This window comes from Gymnogyps californianus, chromosome 2, assembly GCF_018139145.2.
Source record: "Gymnogyps californianus isolate 813 chromosome 2, ASM1813914v2, whole genome shotgun sequence".
Taxonomy (NCBI): domain Eukaryota; kingdom Metazoa; phylum Chordata; class Aves; order Accipitriformes; family Cathartidae; genus Gymnogyps; species Gymnogyps californianus.
The window spans coordinates 102,985,730-102,997,690 of NC_059472.1; the positions used below are offsets into that span (position 1 = coordinate 102,985,730).

At 42.2% G+C, this 11,961-nt stretch overlaps 1 protein-coding gene across 1 annotated transcript in view; it reads left to right on the top strand.

Moving 5' to 3' along the window:
• Positions 1 to 1,195: 1,195 nt before the first annotated feature.
• The window catches only part of SALL3 (spalt like transcription factor 3), a 19,774-nt gene continuing 9,008 nt past the window's right edge, over positions 1,196 to 11,961 (top strand). The window contains exon 1 of the mRNA XM_050892283.1: positions 1,196 to 1,274. Coding sequence (XP_050748240.1) covers positions 1,196 to 1,274 — 79 coding nt within the window. The remainder of the gene's footprint in view (positions 1,275 to 11,961) is intronic.

The window sequence follows — 11,961 nt, forward strand, 5'->3', positions numbered from 1 at the left end:
ACCAACGGGGAGTCTCTGCTTGGAGAAAGAAGCTGCAAGACAAAGAAGAAGGAAGGAGAGGTGAAAGACAAAACTGCCCAAGGTCTTCTGCGTGTGCGTGCGTGCGCTTTCGAGAGAGGAGAGAACAAAAGTCAGCCGGGAAGGGGAGACAGAGAAAAAGCGACGGAAAAGGAGACAGGATGGAGGAAGAGCTAAAGACAAGCATGTGAAGATCAAGGGGAAAGAAGAGCAGAGCAACACACACGCACACCGAAAAGAAAGGGAAAAAGAAAAAGCATACACAAAAGTTTCTTTTCCTTCTGGGAAGAAATTACTCACACGCACACAGCAATCAGATGCCTTGCAAATCAACTTCTGGGGAAAGAGACACCAAGAGAGAAGAGGACGCAGAGTGATGTGAAGAAAGAAAGCGGGGGGGGGGAAAAAAAGCCAGAAAAGAAAGCAAAGAGAGCAGAAGAAAACAGAGCAAAAGAAACTGAGAGCCGGGGGTTGGGGGGGGAGAAAGAAAGACAAACAGAAAAGCGAAGATCGTGACCTCCCCCAACAAGTGAACCTTGCACATATGTTGTGTAAAGTGTGTGCAAAACAGAGCCCTCCTGCGTGGTGCGTGTGTGTTTCGCTGCCGCCGCCGCCGCCGCCGCTGCTGCCGCCGCCGCCGCCGCGGTCGGTGCCTCTCGCAGGCGGCGCTGCCGGTGCCGGGGAGACGCATCATTTGGCGGAGCGAAGCGGCTAATTGCGGAGCCCCGTCCTTCATTTACATATGCAGCCTGAGTCCGCTGGAGCCGCGCCAATCCGCGCTCGCCCCCAGCACCATTAATCGCCATGCATTATTCACAATCATAATTACAGAGCCCCATGCGCGCTCCGCGCAGCCGCCCCAGCCCGCCGCGCACACCCCACCGCACCGCGCACACCCCGCCCGGCTAATCCCCTACTCGCTCACCCACGCACCCGCTCACTCACTCACTCCCAGTTTGGTTGGCTGCTTAGCGTTGCCTTTTTTTTTTTTTTTTTTTTGGTTGATTGCCTTTTCTGTTGTTGTTTGTTTGGTTTGGTTTGCAACTCGACTTTTATTTGCGAACAGTTATTTCCAGCCCCCACCCCTCTTCCCTCGTTCCCAATTCCTCCCCCCTTTCCACCTCCACGTCGCTGATGCCTCTGCAAAAAGCAGAGTCAAGACGGCTCAGTTAGCAGCATGTCTCGTCGAAAGCAAGCGAAGCCCCAGCATCTCAAATCGGACGAAGAGCTGCAAGCGGAGGTAGTTTCTGAGCACGGTAAGGGCTCCCGGCGCCTCTTTCTCCTTCTCTCTCTCCTTTTGTGAGTGTGTTTCGGATGGAGATAGGTGGATTTATGCTGATGGTGAACATGGGAGCGCAATTACTCTGCAGCGGGAGAATGGGAATTAGAGCAGCTGGGGGAAGAGGCAGCGGAACTGAGAAGTTAGCAGTTTAGCCAAGTTTCTGCAGCCCACCCCCTGACCAACCATCCCTCCCAGCAGCTCCCTCCCGGCCTCCCGAGCGCTTTTATCGCGGCTGGGCTCGGCGGCGGGGCGAGGCCCTCCCTCCCCACTCATCCGGGCTCGGGCAGCTGCATCAGCGGGCACCCCGGAGCAGCGCCTGCCTCCTCCTCCTCTCCGCTGCGCTCCCTCTCTCTATTTTTTGGGGTACCCCTTTTATCTCCCCCACCCCCGCTCCCCCCCGGTGGAGGTTCGGAGCGGGCAGGAGCCATGTTCCCCTCGCCCCGTCGGCAGGAAAGTTGGGGCGGCCGGGGCCGGGGTGCCCTGCCTGGGGCTGCGGGCTCCGGGGGGTCCCGTGGGCCGGGGGCTGCCGGGCCCCGGGGCGCGCCCCCGGGTCAGCCCCACCGCGGCCGGTGCCAGGGGCTCCCCCCCCGCCGCCCCGGGCCGCCCGGCGCAGGCTGCGAGGGGAGGCGCGTTTCTGGGCAGCCCGCTTGGGCTTTGGGCTGCCCCGGCCGCTCCCCCCCGTTTGCCCCGGCAGCTGCTGGGGGAGCGGGGGGGACCGTGGCTTGGCGGCGGGCAGGGGACCCCGGTAGGAGCGGGCAGGGCCGCTCGGGTGCGCGGGGGCAGCGGGGTTGATTTCATTATTTTCGAGAAGGTTGAGCGGCAGCTTTTCGCCTCCCCCCCTGCGCTGCCTTCCCCCCTTCGCCTCCTGGCTCTGCTGCGACTGTAATTATTATCAGTGGTAGGTGACACGGAGTGCCACCACCGCCACCAGTCCCTGTCGCGCCGGCTGCAGGCAGTGGGGAAGGGTTATTTTCTCGCCCATCCGCCATTCTTCGCTCCCTCCCCACACGCAGGCACACGCACACTTGCTTTTATGCATCTGGGCTGCCCAGGCTGCTAGTGAACAAGTGTCCAAAGCTGGAAAGGTTTGGGCTGTAATCACTCCTTATTTCCACTTTGCTATATTTTTTTCGATAAGAGGTCTGCAGGGTTTTTCCCTTCCTTTTTCCTTTTTTTCTCCCCCCTTTTTTTTGTTTTTTGTTTTTAATTTCCTTAGTAGTCCTTGGCATTGCAGCGTGCAAAGGCATACCATGGCCCATACTCACTTTTCCTGGGCTAAGTTGAGAGCTCCCACTTGAAAGTTTTTCTTTTCCTCTTTGCATAGAGCCCACTGCTTTCTTAGTTTCTCGCATGACCAAGTGGGAGCCCCAATGTTTTCCGCTTTCTGTGTAGGCCCCTTGCTCCACTGTTTTATTCCCCTTCTCCCTCCCTTTGAAAAGAAAAAAAGTCATTCTCCTGCTTCAAAACTATAATGACTTTTAAGTTGCATCTGTGGGGAGAGAAAGGCAGCAAAGTTGAAGCCTGAGGAGGATTTTGACTATTGTATCTGAACTTTACAGCCCTGAAGCTTAAGGCAGCGTGAATCCACTTCATCAGGTTAAAACATCTGTCAGACTGGCAAATCGTTAAGCCTCCTGCTCCTTCCCAGGGTATTTGGGGAGCCAGGGAGTGAGTCCCACACTGTCGAGGGCTGCTAAGGGGGCTACTGCCACTGCTCCAGGAAAACCCACTTGGGTGTTGACAATAAAAGACACACAGAGAAATGCTTCCTTCTGTCACAGCGGAGGAGCAAAGCAGTGCGTTTTCAAAATTTAATTTTTTTCCTTAGGAAACAGTGGTCGTGTAAAATAAATTAATACAGGCAAGCAGATGATAATTAGTATTTCATTACGTAAACAAGATTTGTTGAGCCCAGTCTCTGTTGGGGTGGGTTCTAGGTCTAAGAATTTATCACTAGCATTATAAACTTTTACATGCTCTGAATCCATTTCAATACAGAAAAATAAAACCCCACTACTTCATTATGACACTCCTGGTGAGTTAATAAATTGAAAAAAATTGTTAAACTAGGTTTTTGTTTTGTTTTGTGAATCTTATCTATGTAGCCATGTCACCCGAGATTAGAACAAGAGATATGCTAAAAAGAAACGCTTGCATATGGTGGGTAGATTAAGGACAAAGAATCTTTTTGTCATGGAAATGTTTTTTTTTTCCCCCTTTTTTGGGGGGTTTTGTTTTGTTTACTTCATCACATAGAATTTCTCACACTTGGTTTGTTTTGTATTGCCCTCAATGACTACATGATCAAATGAATGGATTTATTTCTGCCGAATGAGAAAGACAGTCTTTCCATCAAAAGGACTACATTGCATCCCAGTGAGGAATTTTAAAGCGTTATTATTGTGGTCCCTGAATAGCACAAAATCGGCTTTCACAGCAGCCCTAAAATGCAACAATGTAAATACTTTTCAGCCTTAGAAGGCTGTTATCAAAATGTGCTATGTTTCCTTTTATTAAAACATATTTTAATTAATAGAGTGAAACCCTTCACAGTTAACAATTAACAAGCTAAAGTAGTGCTGTTGGTTTTGCACTTTCATTTGAGAAATGTGAACAAGGTGGAGACAGGATATAGGAGTAGTAGAGGGCTATCTAGTGCACATTAGTGTAATGTAAATAATTTACACGTTATATTAGGAAGCCTAACGATTGCTATACTGAAAGCAATTTTATAGGCCAGATATAATGAGCGCTCCAAATCTCGTGAATTAAAACACTTCTTGTCAAGTCAGTGTTCTTCGTTTCTGTTCACAGCTGTAATCAACATATTGCTACAGTTCCTGAGCATATTTTGCAACAGGCCAAAAATAGTTTACACAGTGCAACAATATTTGTCGTTTTTAGAAAGCAAACTGTTTAAGCAGTATTATTTGATACATGTAGCCTTTTCACTAATTTGGCTGTTTATCTTCAAAGGTGGAAGTTGTTGTTAACACAAGATTAAGCAAATGAAGCTTATTATTTATTTAATGAAACAGTGTTTAATATCACCTCAAAATAGACTTTATTAAGTGAAGCATTTAAAAATGAATGTCCCATAAACGTAATCCTTGGAGTGAAGGGACATTCATAGTAGCAGAGAGAAGCCTGGCAGTTTGGGGAGCAGAATGGAAGATAAACGTTAGGCCGGATTTTAAGTTGACTGGTCTCACCATAACTTTTGTGCTAACGTTACCACAGAAGTTTTAGGATCAGAACAAATAATTTTATAGCCAGCTTGGGCTACAGCATAACACAACTGCATTCAAACAGGGCAATGTCAGGATGATGAGAAACTGTTGGAAATCTGAAGATAATTAGCAATGTCATCAACTACAGATTTACACTCAAAATCGTTTGAAATTATTTGTCGAAAGTTAAATGCTAAAAATATATTTTTTAACAATTTTGAAAGGAAGTGTTAACAAACAGCTGGTGGTGATATATTACTTGAATAATTGCACTGTAGAGGAGTGAACAAAAGATATCTATTAAAAAAACACTTTGAGGTTACTAAATTAGAAGATATGATGGAAATCATTTAAAAACAGCAGCAGAAGGACTCAAATGACTGCCTGTAGAACACAATAATCTCAGTTTCTCAGTAAATGTAAAGCATTGTAATAGCTGGAATTACATTTCTAATACACTTGCCTAATTCAACAGATTACAAACGAATGAAAATTATAGCTACAATGCACATGCTTCAACTCCAATTAATTTTTATATTAAACCACGGATTTAGCATTTGTATTTTTAAAGTAGGGATAATAAAAGAGGTTTTTTGTAATGCTGAAAAGTGATTCTTAGAGTGTGCATGTGAGGTTCTGGTAAGGGTGATGACAAATGATGCTTTGGACTTTTTCATGCGAAGTTTCTGGCAAAGATGTATCATTGTTTAGTCTGAGGTGGAAGGGCTACCTTGTAGTGAACTGTGTAATGACAGTTTTCTAATGTGTCTTTTGCAATCATTTTTAAAATAGTGGACCTGTTTTTACCCCCACTCTTCAATACATACAACATAGTCTAAACTAATGGATCTTTTTCATCCTGGTAAAGTGGGTTTGGGCTGTGCAGTTTTGAGCAGTTTGTGACTGCACTCGGTATTCTTCTAGAGTATGTACACAGACACACATGCTCCGCTACAGCAACGACACAGTTCGCTATGGAGCAGCCAGCTTCGTGTGAGTGTGTTCACTCTATCTGCATATACAGAGGGTAAAAACACATTTTGGAGGGACATTCCTACGTACAAAATAGAGGTTATTCCGCATCGGTTAGACACTATTGCCTTTAAAACCTGAGAAGTCACAAGCAGCTGTCAGTAAACATAAAACTTGGGTGATTTTTGCAAATGTTTGTTTTGAGGCAACTGTAAGAGAAGGCTTTTTGTTTTGAAAAATAAAGGCCAAATAAGTATTGCTATAAATTGTCCCTTTGATAAGAAACGGTAATTGAAACTTTATATAAATAGTTCTGCTATTATGGCAGAGACTTAACATTCAAACTATGTAACACCTGTATTTGTATAATTTTTTAAATATTCTGTTTTGAACTGTATTAGCAATAGGAAAACATTTGGAATAATAAGGAAACTACAACAATCAGCCAATTTGCTGATGTATGTATAACAGTGAAAGTAGACAAAACTGGGTCAGATTTTATCTGGTGGTGCTGATCTTGAGGAATTCTTACCATCTCCTGTGGTAGATATTAAGGCTCTTTTTTCGGAGTGGGAGGGAGGAAATTTTGAAAGGTGTTGGTTTACATTCTGTGTAATTAAGCTATTAATATGCATACATTTAGCTGTTGAAAATTACTTCTCCTTGCCTAAGAAAGAGGAAAAGCTACAATTGAAAAAATGGGTGGCATTTTAAAAAAAGAGTAAAAATAAAACAAATTAATAACGAGTATTAGTGCCATTTCTGAAGAATAGTTTGAGTCCTGGGAACATTTTCTGGATATCTTTCCTTCATTTTATTTGTTGACTGCCAAGCCAGGACAAGCATATCTGCTGACTATCCATCAGTCAGGACATGAGTCAATCACTTTTGCTGATAATAAACTAGGTCTGGCATGACATTAAAATAGTTAAGTACTGACACATTTTCCAAAATAAAGCATGCAAAAATAATTTCTTTTGTAATATTGCATTTGTAAAATGAGAGTAATTTGCTATATTTTTTTTTCAGAGGAAGCATGAGTAAATCTAGTTCCAGCAGTAAATTTTTATTGAATTGTACATTTCAATGTAAAGGGCCAAAATCCTGTTTCCTTTTCCCTCTTAAAATTTCCCACTAAATGTAGTGAAGGTTTTCCATTAGTAAAAAAAAGGGAATTCAGGCCAAAATATACTCTCAGGAGCTGGTTCAGTTATAGTGTTGGTGGACATAGAGTACATTTCTTCTTATCAAGGAAAACCCCTTCAAAATTGGGAAAGTCAGAAAAATAATTGTTTAAAAGGGTGAGAGAAAACCATAAGGAAACATATTTTAAAAATGTGTTTCTTTTAAGTTGAAAAGTGAAAAGATAGCGGACTAGAGAGTGGGGTCTTTAGTATTTCCTTGCTGTAGTTAGGGTACACAAAGTGAGCACACTTGAACAACATTTATTATTGGATAAGCTAAATCTTTAAACAGATCCCTTCTGAATCTCTTATTGCCAATCTCTACTACTGGCTCCCCCCGCCCTTTCGCCACTCCCCTCCAAAATTTGGACCCTATCACCGGTTGAAAAAGAAACACCAAAAAATTTCCAAACTTTTGACACAGAGAGCGAGGCACACTGAAATATTTGGGAAGGCTGTTGACCTCCTCCAGGAGCTGCCGGCCGGCAGGCCAGCCAGGGTGGGTGCGTGGGGCGTGGGTGCGGGAGGCGCAGGTGGGTGCTGCGTGGGTGGGTGCTGCCCTGTGCGGTCGCGCAGCGAGCTGCTGCAGGAGCTCAGCCTGCAGCCGGGGGGAAGGTGGGATTGCAGAGTGCCAGAAAGCTTCCCCAGGACTCTCCCTGAGGGTGGGTAGTTAGAAGTGCTTTGACAAGGCTTGCTGATTTAACCTTTGCCTGCTTTGCCCTGCCAGGGGTGGCCACTAGATGTCAAGCTCATAATACAATTAGTACATCTGTGCAGTTGACCTTGGCAGCACGGCTTACCACTGTTCTGTTAAGTGTTAACACTGAATTTGAGTGTTAACTAGAGATCCCTCTGAGTTTGCTACATGCTGTACAGCTTATCAAATGCCCATCTAGTTCAGCACAAGTGTTTACAGTTCTTAAAGAAGGAAAAAGGTTTCCTTTTGTGAAGCCCAGCATCTTGAGCTGCTTAATTAACCCTGCAGGTGCCACAGTATTTTTGTTTCAGTTAATCAAAACCGACTCACTATTCAGTGTTTCAGGAGATCCCTTCTACTGGTGCCATTTGATAATTTTATTTTATGATTTGGTTGATGTCGTAATGTCCCCAAAGCTGGAAAAGATGAAAGCTAACAAATTTGTTTAGATCTTTATGTGCTTTGCTATCCTGTGCAATACTGCAGTATACAGAATGGTAAATGAACAAAATGACTGAGCTGCACAACTGGCATTGAATCACTCCAGGTTTGCTCTTTCGAGCCCTCCTGCGAGTGATTTTACTCAAAGGAGTAGTGTCATTGGGTCCAGCTCTTGTAACTTCAGTTTTGAGATGCTTAGGAGATGCAGGTTTGGGTCCTCATATTGGCTTCTCTTATTGTGAGCCTCCAAACACAAATTTGTCGGCACTTCTGTGGTTGTTCAGAGAGTGGCTGGCTTCATTCTGCAGGGTGTTAGAGTTACGTAGTTTAAGATGTAGTTAATTATATACTTTTCAAAATGGGAAAGCTATGCAGAATCTAATGTTCTGTTTCTTTCTTCTAGTTTATTTGTTTTGATTTGTTTTTTCAATGTCTTTTTCATATCAGCTATGTTAGAAGTATTGACCTCCTTTTTTTAATAGGATTCCCAATAAAACTTGATGTGTTCCAAATAAACTTAGTTCCTACAAACATCAGCACATTTGTACACAAATTCTACACAACCCGAAATTAATGTATACATGCCATAACAGCCAACCGAATAGCTGTTTATATGATTCTGAAAAACACAACACAGGTCTTATTTAATACGATATCTTGCGCAAATATTCCAAACAATTTGTGAAGCTTGCATCTGCTCCACATCTGCGTACACGTAGAAAGGCGCCAGTGTTTGAGATAACGAAGTGCTTCACTGCACAGATTAGAAACTGCAAATGTTTCAAACAGAATACAGTTAGTGCCTGTGCCACAGGTGGCTGTTACTTAACAAATTCTGAGATTTAGGCTACTGAATAGATCAAACCGAGTGTGCCAGGTCAGTACCGGGTTTTGCATAGCAAGAGTGCCCTCCACTGTTCAAATCCATACTAACAGCTTTTGTGGTCTGAGAAAAAGGACAGAAAATTTTTCTATTGAGTCTGGAATTTCTTCTACATTGTTAAACACAGTAGGGGTCTCTATTTGTCTCCTCCTGTTTCACAGCTTGGGCTCAGTGTGTGATAATTCATCTTTCTTTATGGGATTCAAAGCTATCATAAAGAGTTAAAAAGAATTAATTTGCAAGAAAATAAACGTGTTCTAACAATTTAAGAAAACTTTCTTTAAAAGCTCCGTCAATTGTAAGAGATGATAAAGCTAAGGAAAAAGTAATACTGTTCTTCTCAAGGACCAATACATTGTTATAAGGCTACTGTTTCCAAATGAATATAATTTTGAAAACAAATTTATGGGGGTTTTTTTAATATATTTTCTTACTTTATTTAAATTGTGCTTGAAGAAAAATAAGTCTGTGTATTCTGATGATAGGAGTAGTAAATAATTGTCCTGTATCAGTGCGCTATGCTCAGAGTTTTATTTGTAATATTGCTTGTTTAAACATACAAAAATGCTGCGAGCTGCACTTTGAAATGATTATTGGATTTGCATGTGAGAGCATTTTATACATCTGTCTTCATAGTTAGCAGATATTTTATCTTTAGCTGATGCTAACAAATGCAGTTTTTTCTGAAACTTCTTCACAGTTTGTACACTGCTTCTCAGTGAAAGATCAGTGTTTTTTTTTTCTTCCTGAAATTCCTACATTTAGAAAATATTGCCTCGATTACACAGCTCTGAATGTAGAAATAATAGTAATTCATACAACACTTTTCCATGCTTTCATTTGTATTATTGCATATAGTCTAAAAAGAAACTTCAGAAAATATTTTACTCACACATTTGTTGGATTCCTTTACAAGACACTTTTGTTTGAATGCTTCAGGAAGGTATCAGCAATTGGAAACAGATGAAAGCCTAGAAAATGTTGATTCTCTTACTTGATTTTATCCAAATGTCTTATGAATCATACACAATTTGAGGATTCTATGATACAGAGCAACAAAATATAACAAAATACTGAATTGTCAGAGAACATTTGATTTTAGTAGTCCCTATTTAATATAATCGAAAAGGTGATTTTCAGGTCATTTACATGTACAGAACTAGAAGTGATTTAAGTTGAGATAAAATGAAAAGGTTCTGGAGGAAAGATGAAACACAGTGGAGTCGGTTGGGGCTTTTTCCAGACTGGAAGCAGTTAGTCCTAAGAAAGGGGGCATTTAATAAACAGCATACGTTTCCAGAATTAACCTGACCAGAATGTGATGTTTAATTTCAGTCTGTTTCACTAAAGTAGATGGCAGCATTTCTGAAGTATCCATTCGTTATATTTCCCTTGCACATCATGTAAGAGGCTTTCCTCTCACACAGAGCAGAAAGACATATGCCTGCGACAAAAATTCAGAACTGGTAAAGCCAGGTTTACAAATCCTGCGTGCATGTAGTCAGAAGCTGTGGCAATTTTTTCTCAACTCTACACTTTTCCTGAGGGTGACTGAAGGACCCACGGCACCCTTTCAGCCCTCTCCCTTCCTCTCAGATGGTGAGAAAGTGGGCCAACACCATCCTCCCTGCAGCCATACATTGCTCCAGCCTGAAAAGCATTTGGTGGGCACGCTTAGTGAGGGTGGCAGAGCAAAGCCTCCCGGCGTCAACTCCTTGTACCCCCCTCATTGAGTCAGCAGAGCACCTGAGCAGCTTCAGGTATCACCATCCCAAAGTGACTTTCTCAAAATACCTTCGCTTGAATTTCTGCGGGCTAATTTTAGGGCCAGACCCCAGTGATGCAAAGTGACAGCACTCTGCTGGAGCCACCGCAGCTCTGCGGGCTGGTACCTGCTTTGGAGCTCGCCCCGGGTACCGTTTGAGAGATGTTGCCTGCGATTTTTCACCTGTTTTCATAGGGTAAGCTTTATGTGCTGTAATTCATCTTGCATCCTGTAGCAGCTTCAGATTAGTCTGTTAGCTATTAGACTGCTAATGAGAAAAAGAAAATAACTGAGAGGTTATTAGTGGCTGAGATCCCGACTGCTTGACAAAACTCCCATTCAACACCTTTTGTGTAACTAAGAACTGCAAAATTCAACCCATGTCTATAAGATTAAGCAAGTGCTCGATTATTTCCCCCAAAGTCCTTGCAAATTTGTACTGCACCACATTCTCACTGTAATAATAAAAATGATTGTTTCTCTTCAGGAAAAATAAACCAAAAAAGGATTAAATTCTTCAGTACTTAATGGATTTAATCACTTTGTAATATATCAGAGAATGAAAGCAAGCTATAAAACATAAGGAAACATGAAAAAATGCTATGTTTTCCTGTAATAGATATATGCTGCAACTAAAAACAAAAATTAATTTTTAGCTTAATATTTTAACATTTAAAATTTTAATGATCTGGAGTAATGACAGAATTTTGGTATTGGTTTCTGTAATTCATAAAGTGATTGAGTTTTAACAAGCAACAAAAATATCCTTTCACGTGGAGGCATATGCTTTTAAGCTTTATTCCTTGTTGAAGTCAGTGAGGACTTACACTTCAAAAGCAACAATAAATACAGTACCTTAGTGCTTTCATATTAATAAGTACTACTGAAATGGATGTTAAAAAACTCATTTGTGAAATACTGGGGCAATGTCCATTTCTCCAATACACATATATATATTAGAAAATATTTATCAGTCGTTATTTTCAGTCTTGCTTTTTTTCCCCCCTGGAGTGCTTGTTTGGGGCAAGACCAAAAAGACTGCTGTTTGCATGACTAGTTCATACTCTTTCAACCCCATTAATGTCAGCAGTGTTTCTAATGTGAGTAAAGGTTACTCATTTGAGTAGGAGTTGTGGATTGAGCCCATAGTCTCAATGTGTCACATTCGTGACAGTCACAGTCGTTCTGTGAAGCATCTTAGTAGCCTCAGTGTGCTGTGCAGGGAATATACCATCATCTATGGCAAAGCAGAGTTTACTTCGGTGCCATCTGTGTCACCTGCTTGCTTACCAGTCCAAGAAAGTGAAGCTTTGAGAGATATTTAACTTGTCTGATTTCTTAAGAAATGTCAAAATAATTTATCCTAAATGGAAAATACTGCGGTGAGGTTCTTTGTATGTCTACTTTGAAGCTGATTTGGGGGAAAAAAAAACCCTAATGACTCTCTAGCGTTGTTCTCTAAAATATTTTTCAAAAGTGGTCCTTGAAT